The sequence below is a fragment of the Sciurus vulgaris genome, assembly GCF_902686455.1.
Source record: "Sciurus vulgaris genome assembly, chromosome: 2".
NCBI lineage: Eukaryota > Metazoa > Chordata > Mammalia > Rodentia > Sciuridae > Sciurus > Sciurus vulgaris.
The window spans coordinates 102,832,731-102,860,237 of NC_136462.1; the positions used below are offsets into that span (position 1 = coordinate 102,832,731).

The 27,507-nt window shown below is 33.9% G+C and overlaps 1 protein-coding gene across 2 annotated transcripts in view; it reads left to right on the forward strand.

The window, feature by feature from the left end:
- The window catches only part of UNC13C (unc-13 homolog C), an 869,114-nt gene extending 842,088 nt beyond the window's left edge, over positions 1 to 27,026 (forward strand). For both annotated transcript variants that reach the window (XM_079129872.1, XM_079129871.1), the window contains 3 exons: positions 18,079 to 18,171; positions 21,776 to 21,935; positions 25,123 to 27,026. In XM_079129872.1, coding sequence (XP_078985998.1) covers positions 18,079 to 18,171; positions 21,776 to 21,935; positions 25,123 to 25,408 — 539 coding nt within the window. In that variant the 3' untranslated portion in view covers positions 25,409 to 27,026. The remainder of the gene's footprint in view (positions 1 to 18,078; positions 18,172 to 21,775; positions 21,936 to 25,122) is intronic.
- The last annotated feature ends 481 nt before the right edge of the window (positions 27,027 to 27,507 follow it).

Consider the following 27,507-nt stretch of genomic DNA (forward strand, 5'->3'; position numbering starts at 1 on the left):
GTTGAAAACTTTTTCCTGTTTAGTACAATGTCAACTGTTAACTTTTTTTAAATGGTCTTTATTATTATGAGGTCTGTTATATCTATGACTAATTTGCTCAACATTCTTATCATAAAAGGGTATTGAATTTTATCAATGCCTTTTTTGCACTAATAGAGATGATCCTATGGTTTTTTGTCCTTTATTCTGTTGATGTGGTGTACCATGTTTGTTGGTTTGCATACATTGACCCCTCCTTGAATCCTTGGGATGAATACTACTTGATCATAGTCAATAAGTTTTGCAATGTGTTGTTTGATTCAGTTTGCCATAAATTTTGCACTTACGTTCATTAAGGATATTGACCTGAAGTTTTTTGGTGTATGTGTGTTTTATCTTTATTCACTTTTGGTGTCATGGTAGTGCTGGCTCTGTAGAAATGTGTAGAATTCCTTTATTTTTTAGAAATGACTTCAGAAAAATTGGTATTAGTTCTTCGAGTGTTAGGTAGAACTCAACAGTGAAACCATTTGGTCCTGGGCTTTTCTTTGATGAAACACTGATTCAATTTCATTGTTATTCATCTATTCATGTTTTTGTTTCTTCATGATATAATCTTGGTAAGGTGTATGCATCTAGGAATTTGTCCATTTCTTCTAGATTATCAAACTTATCATAGTTCATAAGACAAGAGATAATTACAAATTTCTGTGGTATTAGTTGCAATGTGTCCCTTTCTGACTTTTGAGCCGTCTCTATCCTTTTCACTGTTAATCTAGCTAAGTCTATCTTTTCAAAGACCCAACTTATTTGGGTCTTTTTATATTTGGGTCTTTTATATTTTTTAAACTCCTTTTATTTCTGCTTTGATCTCATTTCTTTCCTTCTAATTTGGGGTTTGGTTAGTTCTTTGTTTTCCTAGTTTCTTTAGATGCAATGATAGGTTTATTTGAAATCATTCTACTTTTTTTATATGGGTACAAATTGCTATAACTTTCCCTCTTAATATTGTTTGTGCTGTACCCAGTAGGTTTTTGTATGTTGTGTCTCCATTTGTTTCAAGAATTTTTAAAAATTTCCTTCTTGGTTTCTTCCTTGATCCATTGGTTTTTCAAAAGCAAATTGCTTAATTTTCCTTTATTTGTATAGCTTCAAAATTTTTTTCTTGTTATTGATATCCAACTTTATAATATTATAGTAAGAAATGACACTTGGCATTATTTAAGTTTCTAATTTTATCAGATTTGAAAAGTCCTGTCATTTATTCTGGATCATGTCCCATGTAATAAGAAAATGTATATTTAGAAGTTTTTGGATGAAATGTTCTGTAGATCTGTTATATACATTCATTCTTGGATGCAAGTATTTGCTGATTTTTATGGTTGAATGACCTATTGAAAGTGGGGTGTTGAAATCTATTTCTCCCTTTAGGTCTATTAATATTTGCTTTATATATTTGTGTACTCTAGTGTGGGTGCAAGTATATATAAAATTAATTTCCTCTTGCTGAATTCACCCCTTTAACATTATATAATCTTTTACTTTTGATTTAAAGTCTATTTAATCTGATAAGAATGGTTATTCCTGCTTTCATTCAGATTTTATTTGCATGGAATGTCTTACTGTATACCTTCACTTTGTCTTTGTGTATCCTTAGAAAAAAAGTGCGTTTCTTTTGAGTAAGATGTAGATGGTTCTTCTTTTTTAATCCAGTCAGTTACTATCTTTTAAGTGGATTAACTCATTTAATATAATTAGGTAAGGTCTTACTATAGCCATTATGTAGCTTGTTTTATAGTTTTTATTATTCCTTGCTCCTCCCACCCTGACCATCTTTCTTTGCTGCTGTGAATTCCTCTAATACTATATTTTGATTCCTTATTCTTTTTGGTTTGTCTATTACAGAATTTTGCTTTAGTGTTACCATGAGGCTTAAAAAAATATTTTGATGATTGCAAGCTATTTTGGAATGATAAAAACTTAACATAATTATAAAGAACATAAATAATAGAGCCAGAGAAAATATATTTATGAGAAAACTCTCCAGTTGCATTCCATTCTTTTCCACATTTTGATTTTTGATACCCCATTTTTACATCATTCTGATTTCTTTTAACATATTAATATATTTTAATAAAATGAATGCAGATATGAATGTTTTATGCACCACACTTGAATGTTCTAATATTTTATTCTGAATAAATTGTATACCTCTACCTTTCTATGTTTTTATTAATATTTCTTTCAGTTTGAAGAATTTCCTTTTAGAACAGATATTGTGGAGATATATTCTTCAAATTTTCATTTGTCTGGGAATGTCTTTATCCTTCTCTCATTAGTAAAGGATGGCTTTGCTGGCTGTAGTTCTTCTGTATCTTGGCTTTTCTTTCAGTACTAGAAAATCTCATGCCACTGATTTCTGCTGAGAAAGTCTAGCAAATCTGGATGCCCCTATGTGTTATTTATTTTCTCTAGCAACCTTGAAAATCTTTCACCTTTTAGAAGCTTGATTATAAGATGTCCTGGGGTAGACTTTGTTGAATTAAATTTGGTGACTTTTGACTTTGCTGTACCTGGCTATTTAATCCTACGTTGTGAAGTTTTCTGTTATTTATTTATTTTTGTAACCCGACTGTTGCTCTGATGGTATCACAACACTCTCGAGGCAGCAGTAAGGGTGAGCGCAGCCCTCCAGTCACAGGATTAGACATGGCCCTGGCTCAGCCAGCACAGGGTCAAATTGGACAATGACGTGATGCAAACAAACATTAGATGTAACAGTGCAGGGAACACCCGGTAAAGCTTTTTTTTTTTTTTTTAATTTATTTTTATTGTAAACAAATGGGATACATGTTGTTTCTGTTTGTACATGGAGTATCAGCATAATACCATTTGCGTAATCATACATTTACATAGGGTAATAATGTTTGATTCATTCTGTTATTTTTTCCTTCCCACCCACCCCTCCCACCCCTCTTTTCCCTCTATACAGTCCCTCCTTCCTCCATTCTTGCCCCCCTCCTACCCCCCCATATGTGTCATCATCCACTTATCAGCAAGATCATTCGTTCTTTGGTTTTTTGAGATCAGCTTATCTCACTTAGCATGATATTCTCCAATTTCATCCATTTGCCTGCAAATGCCATAATTTTATCATTCTTTATGGCTGAGTAATATTCCATTGTGTGTGTATATGTATATATACACATACACAGCACAGTTTCTTTATCCATTCATCAATTGAAGGACATCTAGGTTGGTTCCACAATCTGGCTATTGTGAATTGAGCAGCTATGAACATTGATGTGGCTGTATCTCTGTAGTATGCTGATTTTAAGTCCTTTGAGTATAGGCCAAGGAGTGGGATAGCTGGGTCAAATGGTGTTGTTATTTTTTAATGCTTTTCTACTTCTTTGCTATTCTTAGTTCTAGAATCTCAATAACTCAAATATCTCTTCTTTTAATATTGTACCCAATTTCTTATAAGCTTTCTTATAAGCGTCTTATACTGTACCAAATTTCTTATAAGCTTTCTCTATTCCTTTTAATTCTTTTTATTTTTTTCCCCATCTGTATATTTTCAAGTAGCCCATCTTTAAGATCACTAATTCTTTCTTCTGTCTGGCACCCTGCTATTGATGCTTTCTATCACATTTTTAATTTTCTCCAAAGTGTATTTTTCAGGTCAAGAACTTGATCTTTTCCAACTGTATTCATCTTTAAAGATTCTTTTAGAGTCTTGAACCTGTACGCTTAGGCTTACAATGTGGCATTTAAGTCTATGGTTCTGGGTCTCCCAGCAGCAAGTCTGGCACTGGCTTTAAGACAAAGCCATGTGCTAGCTTTCATACCCTGCTCCCTGTACCTGAGGTGTACTGAGGGGTGGTAAAAGTCATCAGCTGCCTGACCTAACAGTTCCAATGGCTCAATCTGAGAGTATTGACCTGGAAATAGGAGTTGTAGGGCACTGTTCTCATGAGTTTCACTACAACAAGCCTGGTAGTGACTGTCAAGTTCAAGGCCTAGACTTAATTACATCTTTCTCCATTCTGGGAGGCTTGGAGCTGGGGAAGAGACATCTTTTTTTCCCCTTGCCTTTTCCAGTAGGTTTTGTAATTTAAAAGCAGGCACCTTATTCTCTCACTTGATTTATTTAGCTTTTGTGAAGGTGGTCTGTTGTTGATAGCTGTTCAACTTTGTTTTCCTATGGAAAAATGATCATCAGAGGTTTCAGCTCTTAGTTACCATCTTGCTCTGTTTCCAGACTGTGGGGGTTCTGACAGAATTGCAGTACTCCTATAACTAAGTGTGCAAAGATGTGACATCCTTAATGTGTTTTTATCTTAAGTCCAGAAATAAACATTGCTTGCATCAATTTTCATGGTTTTATCACATTTTTAATTAGATTTATTTCAGTATATATCTTTTTTATTTTATTTTTTTTTTTTTGCTTTGAGAATAATATATGGTCTCACAAAATTATTGAGCTGTTTTCTCTTCAGATGAGAAAACTTGTTAAACTTTTCACTTGATAGTGTTTTTTACAAGTATGCTGTTACAAAAGAATCGATTGCAAATATTGTCATTTGCAAGATTCATACTCTATTTTCAGTTTTATTCACTGCTTTCGTATATATCTTCATACTAGAGTATTATTTTGCAATCTTATTTTCTCTATTTTAAAATAAATTTTCTAATGTTTTACATGTGTGCATGTTATTTTAAAATGGCCTTTATCATATTTAGATACCATCCTCCAAATCTACATAATCTAAACTTTTATTATGAGTTATCATTGGAACTTATCAAATGCCTTTTTAGAATGTGAGATAATTTTTGGTGATATATATTAGAGCTATATTTTAACCTTCTAATGTTATAAGCCCTGCTTGGTCAGAGAATTCCATTTTTTTAATTTTTTTATTTACCTTTTAATTTTTTACAGATGCATTTTGATTCATTGTACATAAATGGGGTACATAATTTCATTTCTAGATTTATACCATTTGTGTAATCATACATGTACAAAAAATTCCATTTTTATCAGTATTTCATTTAGAATATTTGATGTTTTGTGAATTATTTAATGGAGTCCTTTGTGTTCTCCATGACATTTTTATCTCAAGTTTACAAACACAAAATTAGTGAGATTATTTTTAAAAACCAAGAATTGAAAAACAATTATCCTTATAAGCAGACAACATAATTATTTGCATAGAAAGCAAAATAACTTCTTTATAGAAACTATTAGAAATAAGTGTTTAACATATCCATATTGTTATCCTATATAGTTTAAAATGAGTGAACTAAAGCAATATTTATTTAACAGATGAAATTCTAAGCTGATTGAAGTATAACAAGCCACAGACAATAATACCATTTGTAAACATTTTAAAATCCAAAGTTATGATATTCATGCATATATAATATGTATGGTTTGAAAATATAATTTCAAATATAATTTCTAAATCCATGATAACAGAGAATAGGACCAGGAAGAAGTAGTCTTGGGTTCTTGACTATTTCCATAATCTTTTAATAGCTGCCAAAATAGAAATGTAAATAGTGATAAAATTCCAGAATTATAAATTCAGTTTATTATTTCTGATTATTCCTTAAAACTTATCTTTTAAACAATATTCCTGAGATTTATTTAAAATTTTATACAAAATTCAATATAAAATTTAACTTTGTATATTTGGCAAATATATATTGAGCAGATTTATGTACTAGGCACTTTTAGCTGATCATTAAACATTTGAATCACAGCAAAGATCATATCCCCATGGAGCTTATGTTTTGGTGGGAGAGACAAACTAAAAGCAAATATATATTGTGACATCAGAGAAGTGCTTGAAGAAAAATAAAATGGGTTAAAACCTCCACCCCAATTTTATGGTGCTTCAACTTTTTTAAACAATAAGTAGATCCCTGGAGGGTCTTGCTGAAGCATAATTGTTGATTGATACATTGCTTTCCTCTTTTAATTCTTTTTTGTTTTGTTTTTGTTTATTTTAATTTTTAAAAATTTGTTATTCCAATTAGTTGTACATGACAGTAGGATGCATTTATACATTCTGATAGATCATACGTAAATGGAGTGTAATTTCTCAGACTTGATTATTTTCATTTTTCTATTTCCTCTCACAAAACATCACAGAGTGTCAATACCTCAGATGAATTTTGGATGAATTTTTGTATATCCTCTATCATTTAAAAACTTTCTTTCCAGAATTTCTTTTCTTCTCTCATTATTACTGGTGTCTTCCCCTCCTATTTTGGATACCATATTGAATAGAGCTGACCTAGTACCCATAACCACAAAACTTCATAATTAAGGGATTGCCATAAGCATATCTAAGCTCCTTCAAAGCAAATTTTAGACTCCATCAGCCTTTAAAAACAGTCAAAGGACTGTTTTTAAATATACATTTAAATGCACATGTTTTTTCTGCAAACATGGTAATTTGCTCCTGTGGCTATTATATTTCAAGAGAGAAATTCACACCTATGTATCACAGAAGCCAGCTGAAGATCAATACTCATTTAATTAAGGAAAATATTCATTTGAGATTCATTATTAAAGCCAGAAGAACAAAACTTTCAAAGACAATTTTCTGTTAGAGTTCATCCCTTCTTAGCACCTGCCCTTCTGTTTAGTCCACACATTATTAGTTCTGTACTGTCACCTCTTTAATGGAGCCAAGTGCAGAGCTAGGCACCTGGAATATAAAGCAAGGACTGTCCTTACCCTCATAAGCTCAAGTTCAATAGGTGAGACATGCCCATCTGATAGCCCCCCAGTAGTTACAACACAGCATATACTCATTAAATGGTACCAATACTCACACCATTCATTTTTGCAACATGAAATTTCCATCTTGGCTTCTTTTGGTTGAAACATGTGAGTCATTTTCTCTGGAAATGTATTAAAATTTCCTGAGATCTTACATCTTTGAACACGACTTTGTTACATTTACACATAACTGACTAGATTTAAAATTCTCCTTCTTAACTCCATAGGCATCATTCCATTTCCTTCTGAATTTTGCTGTAAGGAAAATTGCAGGCCCGCTGAAATCCTCTCCATTTTTTTTTTTTTTTTGGTATTTATTAAATTCTGATAGGACATTTTACCATTTATTTTGAAATCAAATCATTTCACCTACATGTACATTGGTGTGCTTTGTGCTTTATTCATTTTTCTGAAGTCAATTTAAAAAAAAAGTTAAGATTTTCAGCTCAAGAAATTTACTTTCTATTCTGGCTTCTTCAGTAACAGCATGAGATGCTGTTACCTTTCTCTTATGTTTTAAATTTTTTCAGAAGCCTCTTATTGAGTTTTATATTTGTTCATACTCAAATTAGAATATCTATTCAGACAGATTTTTCAACACAGAAGTAGCCTGGATTACCCTTGCCCACTTCTTAACTCTTTCTTACTAATAGGTCCAGTGGTGTGAAGCTAGAGGTAAGGGTGCAGAGCCTGACTCCACTCATCTGTACTTCCATTGTGATTCCATTGCTATACATATTGACTTCAGTGACTAGCAAAAAGGAAAAATGTATCCTGAAGCTCTCTTCCTCCCAGGTTCATCATCCCCAAGTCTGCCTATAATGCCTGATGGGAATGCACACTGCCAGGTGAATGTAACCCTTCTTATCCGGGTCCTCCCTGGTAATGGTGTTTGCTAGTACTCATGAAACATGAGTAGTTTTGGGGAGAGACAGAGTCAGGCAAAATAGATAATACTAGACACATTAGAAATGGTCTTCAGATACTAACAGGGCTTAAAATTTGGGTTTTTTGTTTGTTTGTTTGTTTTGTTTTTTTGTAACTGTCAGATTTCCAGTGATTGACCAAATCCACATGCTACCTACTTCCTGAATCCTATTTTTTGGCAGCCCCTCCCGCCATATGGGTTTCAAAAGACCTTTTAAGAGGCAAGTTAGTTTGTCAGTGAACAAAAATCCTTAACTAAAATGAAAGCTGTCACTGAATTCTGCTTAGATATGGGGATTTGTTCAACATGCTTAATGTCAACTTCTTTGTATCTGAAATAAGAGATTGGATCAAGATATCGTTTCCAAGATTCCTTCAGCATTCTTTAATTCTAAAATAATGTGTATTCAATCCTAAAATATTTCAACATGGGAAAGATATATTTTTCAAAGCAATTCTAAAATAATATCTAACTAGCATAGTGACTTACTTTAAGGATTTGACACTTAAGCCTTATTAACTACTGATTAATTTTTCAGCAATTTTTTCCACACACTGTAGCCAAGGAGAACCATTCATATTAAAGCAGGAAGTACAAGTATTTAAGGATAAAGCTTGGAAAGCTATGAAATATGAAGTCCAATGAGGCTATTAATTCAAATATTTGGATGATTGCTGTAGAATTTAATAAATAAAATGTCGAATTTAAAATATAATAATTGCAAATGTTATGTCATAAAAATATCTTAAGATATCTAGAAACCATCTATATCAGTGTGTTTATCTTTGAATTTATGTTCTGTCTGGCTATTCAAGTTTTTAAATGACATAGAAGAAAATGTCAGGCAGTTTGGATTTTCCCCCCTTGATGTGGAAAAAGAATGAAGTTATTCAATAAGGATCACAACATAGTATACACAATATAAGTCAGAAATCCAGGATTAAATCTGTTTTGCCCTTTATTACCTTTAACAGGGAATAAACACCTGGCTTGCTGTGTTCGTAAAATGTGCTTAATACCATCTAATAAGAAAGCAAGATCTTCTACCCAAAGCAATTAATACAGTGCCTGTACATACAGGTGGTCAAATAGTGTAGCCATGGTTATCTCATGAATTCCTGCAAATATATTTTAAGGATAGTAAATGAAGATGAACAAAGATGAGGGAAGAATTAGGGAAGTGTAACAAAGGATAAAAGGAAATAAATAGTGTAAGTCTCTTTCTGGTGTGTTCACCATCTTTGATTTATAGAACTAATGACTTACAGAACTAGACAGAGGTTCACTCCTCCTCAGGGTCCTGGACCTAAACCTGGAGGACTGCAGAGCTTTCAGTAACTGGTATCAAAGTCATCTTCTGGGGTTCCCAGAAAACATCCACGAGGCCAGATTGAAACCTCATTGTCAGAGGCTTATGCAATATAGTTCACCTGTAGAGGTCACTTGAGAAACTATGATATTTTAAAGGATGCTGATGGAGAATTTGGGGATAATTATCAAATGTAATGTGTAATCATTATAAAATTTTATGAGGTCAGTCACCTCACAAAGTATACTAAAATTGTGGTAGGTGAAAAACTCACTTTGTTAAGGAGCTGATTCAATGTTGTATCAAAATCTGATAGTAAGCAGGACCTTTTTATCTTCAAAAGATGCCCTTCTGAAAGGACTTCAAATAAAGCAGACAGTTGGTTCCTTCAGTTTCCTGCCTTTTGCCCATGTTGACTCATGAGCACTGCTCTTTCTTGAAGTACTCATGACCCAGTAATGCTATGACAAAGGACATATTCTAGATACCCATATGATGATTTCAGACATTCCTAGTCTAATTTTTATCAACTTAAATAGAAAGGATTATAACAAGCATAGCTTCCAAGTTTTCATTGTATTCATTTGTTAAATACATAAAGAGCACCATAGATGTTCCCACCCAGCAATTTGAGAAATAGAAATATCTTACATGTGTTTTATTTTAGCAAGTAACTGTGTACATACTTCAAATTTCCTTTGTCCCATTCCATTTCTATCCTGGAATGACACATTACAGCATGCACACATGCTGGACAATCATACCTCTCCAGATGGGAGATAAAATGTATTGCTTAGTCTAGCATATATTACTCATGTCTGACTGATTTAAACAACTTCTATAGTTTTTAGCATCTGCAAAACCATTAAATGAACCAACTAAAATAAATGTACCGTTTTCAGTTTGCATAGTAATGGAGGACTGTAAAAAACTGTAGACTGAAACTGCACAGCACTATTGATAAACCTAATAGGAAAAATTATGATTGTACCATGAACTTTAAAAACATCTTGTCAGAAACAAACACCAAACTTCTGTCAGTTATAAGTGCACAGGGAAATTGAAATGTAGTAAGATTAATACACAGTGTACTACAACTTAAATCATTAGAAACATTAGGAATTAAAGTGTTTTAATCTTACCAAGAATATTTTGAATGACACTTGCTTTTTTTCTTATTGTGTAAGGAACAACCATCTTCTGTGCCTTGGTATGTTGTCTCACTAATTCCTAGGTTTGGCATAGTTACTAACTTTCTATCCTTTATGCTTTCAATATTATTTCTTTATATTTCTTTTTTTGTTTTTATGGTACTGGAAATCAAATGCAGAGCTTGGTGCATACTGGGCAAGTGTTCTACCCCTGAGCTATGTCCCCATCTGTAACATAACTCTGAGAGACCTTTTTTATTTTTTAATTCTTTTTAGGTATACATGACAGTAGAATGTACTTTAACATATCATATATATATGGAATATAACTTCCCACTTTTGTGGTTGTATATGATGGTGGAGTTACACTGGTCATGTATTCATGTATGAACATAAGAAAGTTATGTCCAATTCATTCTACTGTCTTTCCCATCTCTACCTCTCTTACCCCCATTCCACCATATCCAATCCCATGAACTTCCCCGCCTCCACCTATTGTGAGTTAGCATCTGCATATCAGAGAGAACATTCCACCTTTGGTGTTTTGGGATTGGCTTATTTCACTTAGCATGATAGTTCTGAGAGGCCTTTCAATGTAAGGATTTTCTCTGGCATTTCTATTAGAATATCTTCACCTTTTCCCCATTTGTCAGTGGCCACAATGTCACTAAGTTTTAGCTGCTTATCTAGAGACTACAAGGGTAACAGTTAACATCCTTAGGGTCAGTAATGTCTTCTATTAACTATGCATATTCTATGCAAATTGCATACCTGGCATTATTACTTTTTTGTTTCTTTGCAGCACTTTGATCTTTTGTAATCCTTTCCCTCTTGCAATTATCCATGTTTGTAAAATATATGGGTTTATAACTGGGAAATAAGGTGGCAACACAACTACACACTTCATGTGAACTGCATAGACATACATTGACCAATCACTGATAACTTTAAAAGAGGTGATATGATTGGTCATTGAAAATGATGCTCACCTGTGATTTACATAGTGATTTTTGGACCAAAGGATCAGTCTATGAAGTTTGTACCTTATTAATATATCTGGGTAACTAAAACTTAAAGGTGTTGTTGGAAGACATTTTAAAATGTGGGAGCTGAAATTCAGGTATATAGAGACTGCAGGAAATGAAGACTTCTTAAACTAGCAAATATTTAATTGGTTAATATATACTAACAGAATAATTGTTTGTCTTAGAGATAAGAACTATGGATTATTACAGTACTCCCTCCCCTTCTTCATGGGGGATACATGTAAATCCTTGTGGTGAATGTCTGAATCTGGACAGCATTGAATTCTGTATGTATCAGATTTTCCTACATGTAGATATGATTAACCTTAATTTTTAAGTTGGACACAGTAAGATATTAACAATAACTCAAAATAGAACAACTGTTATAGTATGATGTAATCATTATTTAAACCTCATGAACTGTTTCTTTCTGGAATTGTTGATCTAGTATTTTTTGGATCATTGTAGACCACTGATAACTGAAACTGCAAAGTGAACCCATGGATAAGGGAACTCACTGGAGTTCATAATAGAAGTTTTCTGATGCTAGAGTACATGGCTAGAGAGGAAAATGTGCACAATCAACTACAACACTGGACATGACGTGGGCACTAGAGAGAGGCATAAACACCAGGCCACCAAAGCACCAACATATTGTTCTAAAATGGCAATTCCAAACAGCAAGACCCTTATGCAGTAAGAATGATGAACCCTTTTTAACTGGTTGATTTACTCAACTGTCATAAAACTATCACAGACCTGATTCCATCTTCAGGTATTAGAAGGAGCCACTTCTCTTAACTGAGCAGTAAATTTCGCATTTTTTGTTTTGGTGGAAAAAAACTTGTATTTTGGAAGTCTAGTAAATGTTTCCACCCAGGAATTTTCAGAAGTGTTCAGGCACTGCTGAGTGCACAAGTGTGACATTTAACACCCCAGTCCCCATACCACTCTATTCTTTAGGAAAAAACATACAACACACATAAAATATACAAGTGAAAAGCCACAAAGGAGCAAATTGGGAAAAACTTAACAATCTGTGTATGTACAGCCTACATTTTAAAAGGATTTGTTCATTTTCTTTTCCTCCAGTACTGGGGATTGACCCCAAGTCATGTGTGCTAGGTAAGGATTACCTCTGAGCTATGTCCCCAGGCCTTCAGGCACATTTATTTAGCTGTTCCATGTTTCATTTTTGTGATTTTTTAAATTAAAATGTTAATTAAACATATAAAAGGGGTTCAGTGTGATATTTCTGTACATTTTTACAGAGTATATTTATGAAATTTAACTACCTTTTCTCTACCTTTCCCCCACTTGCCCTTTACAATCTCTATTCTACTTTGAGATTGAATCCTTTGGGATTCCACATGTGATAACATATGGAAATTCTTTCTGTACCTGGCTGTTTTACTTAACATAATGTCCTCTGGTTCCATCCATTTTTCTTCAAGGGACAGGTTTTAATTTTTCTTATGGTTGACTAAAACTCCATTGTGTGTATATATGCTATATTTTCTTTATCCATTCATCTGTTGATAGACACCTAGTCTGATTCTACATCTTAGCTATTGTGGAAAGTGCTGCAGTAACTATGGGCATGCAGGTGTCCCTTTTGTATATTAATTTCATTTCCTTTGCATATATACCGGTAACTGGGATTGTTGGATCATATGGTAGATGGTTTTTACTTTTTTAAGAACCTCCATACTTTTCTCCATAATGGCTGCACTGATGTACATTCCTAATAACAGGGTATAAAAGTTGCTTTTTCTCTACTTCCTTACAAGCATTTTTTTTATAATAGCCATTTATTATTTTATAATAGCCATTCTGACTGGGGTCAGATGGTATCTTATTGTAGTCTTGATTTGCATTATATATATGCTTATGTGTGTATGTATATATATATATATGGCATATATATATATATACCATATATATGTTTATATATATATAAACATCTGTCCCCATTGATCAACCCTCTGCCTTCCTCTCCTCTACTCTCCCCAGCCTCTGGAAACCACCTTCCTCAATTTGTAAGAGATCAACATAAAAAATTCCACATGAATGAAGTCAAGAAGTATTTTTCTTTCTGTGCCTGACTTATTTCACCTAACATAATGATCTCTCAATTCCATCCATGTTGTTGCAAATGATAGGATTTCATTCTTTTTATGGCTGAATGGAATTTCATGATGTGTATTTGCATTTTCTGTCCATTCAACTGTTGAACACTTAGGTTATCTTTATTTCCTGGCTATTGTGAATAGTGCTTCAGTGAACAGGGGAATTCTGATGTCTTTTTGACAGATTGATTCATTGCCTTTGGCTATATGGCCAGTAGTAGGATTGCTAGATTGTATGGGAGCTCCGTATTTAATTTTTTAGGTAAACTAAAATACTGCTTTTCATAATGACTACTAATTTACATTTCTACCAAATGTGTAACGGTTCCCTTCAAGTCTTCATCAGCACTTGTTATCTTTTCTTTTTGATAAAAGCCACGAGCTGAATGCATTTTCTGTGTTTAGAGAACTTTTCTTGCTAACCCTAGTTTCAACACTAGTTTTTTAAAATGATCAAGAAAAAACATTTCACAGGATTGATAAGTTTAATGACAGTGAGAGGAGAGATTTTTCTCACTTGAGGGTCCTTAAATATCTGACATCCTTATTGTACTCAACCAAGGAAATTTTAGAGATAAAAAAATTATAAAGTTTTGGAGGAAAACTCTAGTCACTTCAAAGATTTCATATTATGTTTTTTTTTATTTAGATAACCATAATATCCATGAGGGTTTTACATAACTTTCATATGTGGTATTATTTGTGAATCTTTAAGGGATTTAAGTATTAAAAACCTTCCATTTATTAGACAGCTATTATGTGCATATAATCTATGTTTTTAAAAAAATTCTCTTATCCTTACAACAATGCTGCTATATAGTTTTCTGTCCATTTGAAAATAAGAAAATGAAAGACCAGAGTTTTAATTAACAGGTTTTAATGAGCAACAGAGAGCATCCAGGGTAGTCTTGTTTCATTGCCTCCAGTCTTTGGACCATGTTATATATTATGAGGCAATCAAGAATATAATTAAAGATTTATAATATGAAATGTAAGAATTTAATAGGATAGCTATTTGGACAGAACTTCATAGAATATAAAATGTTCCAAACACAGGTTTTGTTTTGTTTTGTTTTTAATAGGAGATTTTGAAGAATTAGTCAGTGATAGCAGCAGGTACCAGCAGGGGGATGGAATAAAGGGTAACTAAAGCCACCCTAGTCAAAGGTTGTGTTTTAAGGTTTGCTCCTTAGTATAGTGAGATGCCACTGTGAAGCTTTGCAGAAGAGAATGGAGTGAAAGTATGAACCATCTTTTATACAGTTGAGAGGATTTCTTAAAATCAATGACTATAACCTCATGACTAGAAAATTTTTCATCAGCTCTAGAATGAGTGCAACTTTCTAACATTTCCGTTTGCCACTCTGTCATCTAAGCTCCATCTATATTGAATTCTATTGAGTTTCCAGGACATACCTTTCTGCTTTATGCATCTACATTTGTGTATATACTATTTCTTTTGCTTTCTTTGTCTACAAGATGAATTCCAATTCAACCTTTAAGACCCTCCTCAGGCATTTACTGCACTGTGGCATCTATAACAACCATTGCAAAGAAGTGAATGTTCACATTTTAAGCCCTCCCAACTCCACTAAATATTAGCTTGTTGATCCTCAAAACACAAGACTATTGAAGAAATGCTAGAAGCATTTGTTATGAGTAAATCAATGACATTAACTCCAATCAGGACATTAACTCCTGTCCCAACAGGAATCAAATGGAACACCCAAATTCAGACTATTTGAAGAGAATAAAGTAGACACAAAGTCATGGGCAGGATATTAGAAAACCATAAGGAACAGTAGACATCCTCCCTATGACAAAAGTAAAAGAAGGGAAGAACTTACCAGGGTCAGAAAAGAGACTGTCACCTAACAATGGCTGCTTAGGGAAAATTTGGTTGCAGGATTCAGTCAGCAAAAGGGGACTTCCACAGGATGGAGACTAAATACCTAGCAAACAAACTGGATTCTAGAATAGAGGACACAACTGATGGTTCATACAGATTAGTCTCTGAGTGCAGAGAGCAGGATGGATGAGGTCGAAAATGAATTTAGAGAGCCCAATGGAGGATAACAAACCTATCCACTTTTAATAGTGTCATACATTACAGTCGAGAAGTGCAAGCCAATAAAATCAGCCAAAGCAAGAAATATCAGTTAATTTTTTATTGAAGATATGATTGCACCTGCATACATCAAAAGACTAAGTGAAAATATTTCATTAAAAACTCAGTTGCCTCAATTTAAAAAATTAAGTTAATAAAGTCTTAGTTTTCCTAGTATAAGTTGTAAAGAAAATAGTTCAATTTAAAATGGGATAAAATACCTATGACTAGAGTTTTCAAAAAGTATAATAGTTACATTAAGAAACCTTTCCAAAGTATACAAAGAGTTGAATAAAGGGAAAATACACACATTGTATTCTTGAATAGGAAGACTTTATGTCCTAAGGATGTCACCAATTCAGCAATGTGGAACTATTCCAAAGATTACTATCAATTCTCTCTTGGGAACCCCACTTTCTTTATTTTATTTATTTTTTTATTTTTACAAACTGCATACTGCATTTTGATTCACAGTACACAAATGGGGTACAACTTTTCATTTCTATGGTTGTACACAATGTAGATTCACACCATTCATGTAATCATACACATACATAGGGTAATACTATCTGTTTCATTCTACTATCTTTCTGTCCCCCACCCCCTCCCCACTTTCTACAAAGTAGACACCCCCTTACTATCATAGTCTGGTTTTACACTATTGTTAGCAATATTAGAAAATCTGGGCTTTAACGGTTTCAACCTCTCACCCAAGTTCTCCGCTTCTGTCCTAAAAGCAGGCTAAAACAGTGATTCTAGGAGAAGAAAGAGGAGTAAGGAGGGCTCTTCTCGGATGTATACCTTTGCTTCTCCTCCTGGGAGGTCTCTCTGGAAAGAAGTGAAAAGGAAGAAGACAGATGACTCTTATTTGAACTTTGATGGCAACTTTTAGGGGCCAAAGGTTGTTACCTATTTCTTAGTTCATGGACTTAGGGGAAGAAGAGCTCCACAGAGCAGATGGTGTAAGACTCATTTCTGAATAGCTCCCCTAGGTTTTGATGGGGTCTCCCAAGCCTCCATATTCGGCCACTTATTTCTTCTGAGCCTCATGTGTCAGCACACCACTGTCCTCTGAGGTGCCTGCCTCTGCCCCACCCTGCCCGGCCATCCCTGATGAGAACATAGCCTACAATTGCCTTTTCCCTTTCTCATCTCTAGCTCTGGCACATCAAGCCCATTTAGGAATCATCCCCCATACTTAGCAAGTACGGACTTCAGGTGGTAGTCTGGGTATACTCAATGGTGGTTTTTACCCATTTGGCTCTGCTGGAGTCAAATAGTCTAAGTAGACCACCAATTCAATAACAAAATGACTATCTTGCCTGCAATTCCAGTTTTCTTCCCTTCAGGAAAAGGGAACATTTCCCCCTTTTGTTTCCCCACCTTCCAGCAGAGAATAGCCAGCCCTTTTACTTATGCCCAGAGTGAGCACTTGCTAATTTCTGACTATTCTCAAATGGCTGTAATGGGGCTAGGGGTGGACTGGCTCCTCAGCAAGTTTTGTTGAAAGTTTCTGGACTAAATCCTGATGGTTTTCCAAAGTTAGGAACCTAAAGACTTTCAGAATCTTTTGTTTTCAGCTTTAGGAATTAATCATTTTATGAGAATTTTTAATGAAAATAAGATTCTTGTTAATCTCACATATTGCAAATGAGAATTTAAAGGGTTATAAACTAAGGTACAAAATTAAAATTTTGTAACTTTAACAAAGATATTCTCCTCATCATATTATGTTATTAATAATCTTGTATAAGTGAAATACTAATTCATGATAAATTGGAAACAATTGAAAAATGGTTAACTTGTAATATATTCATATTTTAATATTAAATATTTGCAAACATCTTGGTGATTCATTTTCAAGCATGTATCCATTCACCGTGTACTTTGTAGTTAGTACTTTCTATGCCAGGTCATAGAAAAGAATGTGACAACTTTATATATACTGAATAGAATGACTGTCACAATCCTTTTAGGTGAAAAGATAAAGGTAAGATTAGTAATTAGTACATGTGCCTTGATTCATGGGGAAAAAATGTTATGTTGGAGGTTGGTGTTATCCTCATTTTACAAATGAGAAAACTAAGACTGAAGAATGTAGTAAATTATACAGGATTTGACCTCGAGTTTACCTAACACATGTTTAACTCTGGGCTAATCTTCACCAGCATGGAGTTTACTACTCTTATTTATGTCATATATACACATTGCAAATATATCTATTATACATTTACCATATTCCAATGACATTTTTGTATTTGGGCTTCATGAAAGCAGGTGCTCTACAAAGTTGTCTTTGGGTCCCTACTACTCTGATCTGTCAAATCATAAAATTTTTAAAAGAATGAAAAGTAATGATGCATCCTTATATATAAGCAGTGACTAGAGCTTTATTAAGTTCAGAGGCGAGCAATTGCAAGTTCATGTATCAGAAATTTTGTAGACCCTATGAAATTTTTAGCCCAATGGGCTAAGTATAATTATACCCAAACCTGTATAGAAAACAATTTCATGGACATTTATAAATACCTATTATGATCTATTAATGGAAAGAATCATTCACTTCCAATAGTATATTTTAATTCATTCACAGAATGTAGATTCCCATTAAGTAGTCTGAAGTTCCAGGCCAGTAACCTTCTGCTTACTTGCAGGTCGCTCCTCCAAAGATGCAGTGGGTCAGATATCTGTTCACGTGGATGTCACTGCCACCCCAGGAACTGGAGAGCATAAGGTCACTGTAAAAGGTATAGTTCATGTTCAGATAAATTAAACAACCTATTGAACATCCACAACAATAACATGAAAATGTAATTTTTCTTGTATCTAGTTTTTAAAATATATAAAATTATTATAGGTCATGCTCTATTTATTCAAAAAAACAACTTTTATTTAAAAATCTGAATGGTTTAAATACATGGGTATCTAAATTTCCAAACTGTATATTCTGTGGTTGATATTATGATATTAGAAATTAGTACCATTGTTGGCTCTATAACTTCTCAAAGTTAAATGTTAAGTATATTATGTGAATAGTAAGAACTTACTAATATTTCTTTTTCTGTGATTTTTCAACAACTTCTTGTGAACTAATAGGTGGCTCACTCTACTAGTTTTACATTGTAAAAGCAGTCTCAATGCAGGGGTCATTTAAAAGGTGAAATTTGAGTTGACATTTTACTCCATATATTCATGATCAAAACTATAGTATCCTGGTATACTTTAAAATTGTTTTACATCGTGTATCTTATATTAAAAAAGAAACATAGCTATAGTCTATGATAGATTGCTGGTAAGGATACAGATAAAGGGACATACTTACAAAGTATCTTTGTATTAACAATTCCAAGACATTTTCCCGATTTAGCAAAGCATAAGCAAAAGTTTACAAGTAAGAACATGCATTTAAAATTATTTGCCCAAAATTAGGAAACATCCAAGTGTTTAAAGTGACTGGTTAAATATATACTGTAATATCCATACCGTGGATAATAATGATTTAAATGTCCATGATTCACTTTTTTAAAAATCTATTCTTTTTCTACTTAAATGTTAAATATGTACACCTAAAATATTGTCATTGCCTCTGAGAACTAAAATTGGAGTTTTATCTATTTCCTATATTTTATAAATATTTCATGAACATACCTTAATTTTTAAATTTTTATTATTTGTTCTAATTAGTTATACATGACAGTAAAATGCATTTCAATTCATTGTACACGAATGGAGCACAACTATTCATCTCTCTGGTTGTACATGATAGAGTCATACCATTCGTGCAATCATACAAGTACCTAGGGTAATGGTGTCAATCTCATTCTACCATGTTTCCCACTCCCTTGTCCACTTTCCTCCCCTCACTCCCCTCTTCCCAATCCAAAGTTCCTCCATTCATCCCTCCTCCCCATTATGGATCAGCATCCACGTATCAGAGAAAACTTTGGCCTAAGCAATAGCTTAGCAGTTATAAATTGAGCTTCTATAAACATTGATGTGGCTGCATCACTGTAGTAGGCAAATTTTAAGTCTTTTGGGTATAGACCAAGGAGTGGGATGGCTGGGTCCACCACTTAATGTTGCTTGTATTCTTGATCATTGACATTCTGACTGGAGTGAGATGATATCTTACTGTAGTTTTGATTTGCATTTCTCTAATAGAGATGTTGAACATTTTTTCATATATTTGTTGATTGATTGTATATCTTCTGTGAAGTGTCTGCTCAGTTCCTTAGCCCATTTATTGACGAGGTTATTTGGGTTTTTGGTGTTAAGTTTTTTTTAGTTCTTTATATATCCTGGAGATTAGTACTATATCTGATGCATGTGTGGTAAAGATTTTTTTCCCCACTCTGTAAGTGCTCTCTTCATGTTATTGACTGCTATGCTGAAAAGAAGTTTTTTAGTTTGAATTCATCCCCTTTTTTGATTCTTGATTTTATTTTTTGTACTTTAGGAGTCTTGTTAAGGAAGTTAGGTCCTAAGCCAACATGATGAAGTTTTGAGCCTGCTTGCTCTTTCCTCTATTAGGTGCAGAATCTCTGGTCTAATTCCTAGGGCCTTGATCCACTTAGAGTTTTGTGCAGGGTGAGAGATAGGGATTTAATTTCGTTTTGCTGCATATGCATTTCCAGTTTTCCCAGCACATTTGTTAAACAGGCTATCTTTTCTCCAATGTATGTTTTTGGCACCTTTGTCTAGTATGAGATAACTGTATTTATGTTGGTTTGTCTTCTGTACATGTCTACTTTGGTGCCAAAACATGCCATTTTTGTTACTGTAGCTCTGTAATATAGTTTAAGATTTGGTATTATGATGCCTCCTGCTTCATTCTTCTTGCTAAGGATTGCTTTGGCTATTCTGGGTCTTTTATTTTTCCAAATGAATTCATGATTGCTTTCTCTGTTTCCACAAGAAAAGACATTGGGATTTTAATTGGAATTGGATTGAATCTGTATAGCACTTTTGGTAGTGTGGCCATTTTGACAATATTAATTCCGCCTATCCAAGAACACAGATATATATTAGAAGATGGTATATTCCATCTTCTAAATCTTCTTCAATTTTTTAGTGTTCTGTAGTTTTCATTGTAGAGGTCTTTCACCTCTTTGTTAGATTGATTCCCAAATATATTTTGAGGCTATTGTGCATGGGACAGTTTTCCTAATTTCTCTTTCAGAGAACTCATCACTGATGCATAGAAATGCATTAGATTATGGTTGTTGATTTTATAGCCTGCTACTTTTCTGAATTCATTTATTAGTTCTAGAAGTTTTTGGTTGAATTTTTTGGATCCTCTAAATATAGAATCATGTCATCAGCAAATAGTGATAGTTTGAAGAATTCTTTTCCTACTCATATCCCATTAATTTCTTTCTTTTACCTTATTGCTCTGGCTAGAGTTTCAAAGATGATGTTGAATAGAAGTGGTGAGAGAGGGCATCCCTGTCTTGTTCCAATTTTTAGAGGGAATGCTTTCAATTTTTCTCCATTTGGAATGATGTTGGCCTTGGATTTAGCGTAGATAGCTTTTACAATGCTGAGATATATTCCTACTACCCCCACTTTCTCTTGTGTTTTAAACATAAAGGGGTGCTGTATTTTGTCAAATGCTTTTCTGCATCTATTAAGATAATCATGACCCTTTAAATATATTGATGTGATGCATTGCACTTATTGATTTCCATATGTTGAACCACCTTGCATGCCTGGAATGAACCCCACTGGATCATGGTGCACCATCTTTTAAATGTTTTTGTATATGATTTGCCAGAATTTTGTTAAGAATTTTTGTATCTATGTTCATCAGGTATATTGGTATGAAGTGTTCTTTCCTTGTTGTGTCTTTGCTTTTGGTATCAGGGTGATACTAGCTTCATAGAATGAGTTTGGAAGGGTTCTCTTCTTTTCTATTTCATGGAATACTTTGAGGAGTATTGGTATTAGTTCTTCTTTGAAGGTCTTATAGAACTCAGCTAAGAATCCGTCTGATCCTGGGCCTTTCTTGGTTGTATACTTTAATTTTTAATATGAAAAACACCACAGTTTTATCCAACAACAAGGAATGCTGATTTTTCATGTCAGTTGTACCTAACTTTTCACCATGCCAGTGCCACACAACTTAGAGATGAAAGTTCCATCAGGTGTGTTTTCCAGAGAATAAATTGTTTTTTCTTCAAGGACATTCCCTTGTTAAAGGGATTAGGATACTAACAAGTGAAACTTGTGACTTTGTAAACCAAATTTTTAGGATAAAAATTCAGCATAAGAACCAAATGGAGGAAACTAAGTTTCCACACATTTATTTGCTAACATATCACATTCTTTTCTCTTTTCCTTTTTGGATTTTAGTGATTGCTATTAATGACCTAAACTGGCAGACCTCAGCAATGTTCCGCCCATTTGTGGAAGTTTGCCTACTGGGTCCCAATCTTGGAGACAAGAAGAGAAAACAAGGCACAAAGACAAAAAGCAACACATGGTCACCAAAGTACAATGAAACATTTCAGTTGTAAGTCATAAACCTCACTTATTCAAGTAACCAATAGCTATTATAAAATAAAGCCTCTAGGTATAAGTATTCTGTATGTTGTAAAAGAAGAAAGCTGATTCTAGTTCCCTTTGTTCAGTGACTGTGTATCAGGCAATGTGTAGCTACTGGATACATGACAAAGACCTTCTGTTACATGTAAATTATAGATAAAGAACGTATTTTTGTTTGTGATTTTTATCATATGGTAGCAAATACTATGCAGAGAACTATGTAATAAGTACTGTGGCTAGTTGATTCAATGCAGTAGTCAATGAAGCTTCATTGAATCCTGAAAAAATATTCCTATAGGGAAGAGAGTCTAAAGTATTTCAGGTCACATGAAAGATCAAGGAGTTGAAGACAGAAGCAAGCATGGTATATTTAAGAAATAGGATAGAGTAGGAAAGAGTGAGGTGAGTTTGGAGAGGTGTTGAGGGTGTAGGTACCACTTCACGGAAGGGTTTGCAATTGTCAATCCATAAGAAGACCCACTGGAGGGGTTTCAGATGAAGGGATGAATATTGAATTTGTATCTTTAAATTATTAAAGGAACCAATTACAAGGAAGAAAGACCAAACAAGTAAAGGTAAATTAGAAGGCTATTACGATTATTATGGTATCCAGACAAGCAATAATATTGACTAATTCATGGTGGTTAAAAAAAAAAAACAAAACAATGGAAAGAAGTAGAAAAGTTCTAGACAATTGTTGAAAGTGCATTCTTGCCTGAACTGGAGGTGGAATGTGAAAGACTGTCATAGTCCTGGGAACATCCAATTTAAGATAATTCACGACAGCCTTACTTAAAAAGGAATTTGCATCACCCACTTACCAGGGAAAACATTTGGCCTTTGATATTTTTGAATTGGCTTATTTAACTTAGCATGATATTCTTGAATTCCATCCATTTTCCTGAAAATGCCATAATTTTATTCTTTATGGCTGAATAATATTCCATTGTGTAGGTATATTACAGTTTCTTTATCCATTCATTTATTGAAGGGCATCTAGGTTGGTTCCACAATCTAGCTATACATAATTGGGGTAAGAGAAAAATGGAGGAACTTTAGATTATGTAGAGGGAAATGAGAAGGAGGAGGGGGTGAGGATATGAAAGATGGTGGAATGAGACAGACATCATTAACCTATGTACGTGTGTTTACATGAATGGTGTGAATCTACATCATGTACAACCATAGAAATGAAAAGTTGGACCCCATTTGTGTACAGTGACTCAAAATGCAGTCTGTAACAATAAAAAATAAATAATTTAATGGGAAAAAAAGGAATTTACAAATGTGTGAGTAAAGGGGGACTATGGACTATAGTGATGGGATTTGGGGCTATCTCCACTTCTTGAGGGAAAGGGAGGAAGAGTCCTTAGGTCATTAGTAACACTGGGACAGAGGAAGCTCCATATGAAGTCGGCCACAAGTCGTGACTTTCCATGGACAGAAACAGCCTACTTGAGGCAAGGACTTGGTTTCAACTTGGTTTCTGACTTCACTTACAATGTTCCTGATGCCTTATGGGGTTTCATTTTGGCCAAAAGCAACTGGAAACCAGAACAAGAAAAAATGCTATCACTGTAGTCATACAGGTCAACATTCTATTGCAAAGTGAAAAGAGAAGGGTGCAGTTGGGACAAAGATACCTGACACTGACTAAAACAAGAATGACCCCTGAGTTTGGGGCATAAGCATCTGGGGAAATGGTGATTTATTGAAATGGGAGAATAGGGAGAGGACATGACATGAAGGATTTTGTTTGGGAGATGCCTATTGGACACCCAAGAGGAGATGTCAAATCCCCAGTTGGGTATAACTTGAGAGCTGTCTTTCTATAGATCTTTCGTAATTCCATTAATTTAAGTGAGCTAACATAGTGATAGAGAAGGGAACCCAGGACAAAGCCCTAGACATTTCCATATACCCAAACAGTTCCTTACTGGTTTGATTTTCTGGTAGGTTCTCTTGATTTTTCACATACCTTTTAAGAATTCTACGCTCTGAATACTTCACTCTCTTAACTCACTATTCTACAATGTATAAAGATTCTAATAGATTAATTATAATAATTCCTAGTAATAAACCAGCTCATAGGATTCCACCTATCTGTTCTTCCAAATTACACAAGTTTTCCAAAGTTTCTAAAAATTACTTGGATTGTGCAAAGGTCTAGATATCAACACTGAGTTACCAAGACCACTATTCTTGGAAAGGCAGCATTTTCATATACACAAAGATATGACTGCTATCAGATTTTGTTCTTCTTTTCTTACCCATCAGGCTACCAATTTCTTTTGCATTCGGACTCTCTAAAATAAATACACATTTAGTTATCAATGTCACCTGGGGACAAAATTTGACTCTGAAAAATGTTTCATCAGAAAAATGTCATCTTGAAAGTCTGGAAGGTGATACTGCCAACAGATAAAAGTGCATTCATTAGAAAGTCAAGAACATGTATGAATGAATTAAAATAATGGGTGGAAGAAGATTCTTCCCAGCATTCTCACCACTCAACCTTCTTCAAAATATGCAGTTCTATACTGACAAGTTGTCATAGGTTGTTGCCAGTAGGGGCCATCCTCAGCAACACACCTGACAGGCTTAACTGGAGGAAGGAATTGGCATTGAAGCAACAGACTCTGCTGGAACTAATTCACTCTGGTGATTTGTATCCAATTTAGCACCATTATTCCCCTGAGAAAAGGCTCCTAGATACAATAACTTCTCCCTGAGCCTTAGGTAAAGAAAAGAGAATAGTTGCTGGTGTTGAATTGGCCTAGAGATTCCTCCAAGAGTACCTCTAGCCCTGACCTAGCTCCCCAAGCCCCTAGCCACTCCATCCTAGCCATAGTCTTTATCAGTGAGGCCATGTAGAATCCTCCTTTTAACAATTAAACAACACAATATTTTACTTCTCATTTACATCACTATGCTTACATTAAGGCAGTAAAGCATATTTTTTTCTATCTAGGGAAAGAAAAAATGTTAGATCACTATCATAAATATTACTGGAAAATCTTAAGTAAAATTTAAAGGGTCATGGTTAAAATATGTTGCTTCTCTATTTGCCACCATAACCTTTCAAGCAATGTATACAATGTTAGTATTTCAAAACTATAAGTAAAATCTGCTCAATTTATTTTTAATTCACACAGCATTCTAGGTAATGAAAACCGCCCAGGGGCTTATGAACTTCACCTCTCAGTTAAGGATTACTGCTTTGCCCGAGAAGATCGAATTATTGGAATGACAGTAATTCAACTACAGAACATAGCAGAAAAAGGAAGCTATGGGGCTTGGTATCCTCTTTTGAAAAATATCTCCATGGATGAAACTGGTTTGACTATCCTTAGAATACTCTCTCAGAGGACCAACGATGATGTTGCTAAAGAATTTGTAAGACTTAAATCTGAAACAAGATCTACTGAAGAGAGTGCTTGAAACAAATACTGAGATATCTTTGAGAATCCATAAACTCTCATTGTGTGACTACTGCATGCATGTGCAAATACATGGGAATGTTTATTTCACTACGTTTCACTGTTTGCCAGTACTCAAGTACAATGTCTACAAGGTATGTGCAAAACCTGCTGAATTTTATACCAATTCTGGTCTTTGGGAAATCAATGTTCCATGAAGTGCCAAAATTACGATGTAAAGTGAAATATCAAGATTCTCTTTAAATGTTTATTTTGTCTCATTACCAATTTCTTAGCCATGAAACAAATGAAAAAAAAAAAGTTTAAGTTTGTCCATCGTTATCTTTGTTACATTAGTTTATATTGCCCCTATCAGAAAGCATTTGTTACTCAACTTCTGTTTTAGCCTTACCTCATTCATCAGCGTAAATACCCTTTTCTACCATAACTAGAAATGCAGTGACTTCTAGAAAGTATTTGTAATTTTATAGTTGCAGATATATTGTGATGATTTTTGCATACAAATTAAAATAGAAAAGGTGGGAAATATTTTATGCTGACCAGTTTCCAACCTTTCTGAAATATCACTGTGAAGAAATGCTATTAAAGCAAACTTACACAAAGCATTGCTAAATAGTTTGTTAACATTTGATATATTGACAAAACTATGTTCTTTAAAACTGCCAAGGTCACATCACATTTGTAAAAAAGGTAAGTTGATGCATTTGCCACATAGCATTATGTCTCAGCTTTACCATAATTCATTCTTTGGAAAGTCATAGGCTTAATGGTTTAGAAATGGTATGGAAGGTTTGTTTCTTTACCTGTGATAAGTAACTATACTGTTAGTAATTTCCCTCTGACAGTTATGACTATAATCAGTTAAATGTTTCATTTTAAAAAATGATTTATACTGAATGCAGCATTACTATATAGTGCAATGGAGCCAAAATTTATGCATTCATCTATTTAGTGAAAAGATGAAAAGTAAAATTGTAAGCAATTTCTTCAGTTTTTTTATAAGCCCAAAATGCATCAGATACAATAGGAAAACAACACAGCTCATACATTGACATCCCAGCATTGGTTTTTGATTATGAAATAGCTTATGAATACTGCATTTTTCTGGATTTTTAGGATTTGCCTTAGGTCTGTGCCTAACTCCTTGGGTACAGAACAATAATTGTAATTTATGGTCATAACTGTTAGTGGACTACCTACACATGCAGAGAAAAGAACCTATTACATCGATTGTGTTTTGTAAACAATTTGGTCTGATATGTTAAAGACAGAACTGAGTAGTATCATCTTTCTCAGAACTACTTTGCTACTGGGTGTGAAAACTCCCAGACCAGTGAGATTGGCTAATTTGTGTTAAACCCTTAGGCAATTGCTTTGTTAATGACTTTTCCAAATGCATAGTATGATGCGATCTCTGGCATATGCATTAATAAATGGATGTATACTAAGAACATGCAACACGTTTGCCTTCTTATTTCATCTATACAAAATCATTACTAATAAAAACACCAAGCTCTTTTTACCACATATAACACTCTTCATATTTAGTTCTAATCCTCATCCAAGAGGTGTTATGTTTATGGAAGCAGCTTGCCATTATAAGATAATGGCACTGAAAAGAAAGAAGAACTAACATATTTACCTATAGCTTGTAGAATACTGTTAAACCTATGAAGGAAATGCAACAATTTAAATTAAAAATTATAAAAGTTTTCATCAATTGAAAAATTCATATTAAAGATTCATCTTAAAATGATTTATGGTTTTATAGAATATGATGAGTTCTTTGGGAGCACATTAATTTTATAAAGCAGGAAACATTTGAATAAATGGCAGTTCAGGATTGCTTTAATTAAATTATGAGATTTTTGCAATATATATTTAGCACCTATATTTTATGATAGTAATTTTGGAATAGTTATAAATCCTGTAGACTTCTTCTCCAAAAACACAAGTGTTTTCTATTGTATGAGGAACAATACTTCTTGTTACTTCCAAAATCACCCTAAGGTTGTCAGTAAGTTCTGTCAACTCTAATGCTCCATTAACATATGTGGCAGTTTATTCATTCTAGATAAAGGCAAAATTTCTGTACATATA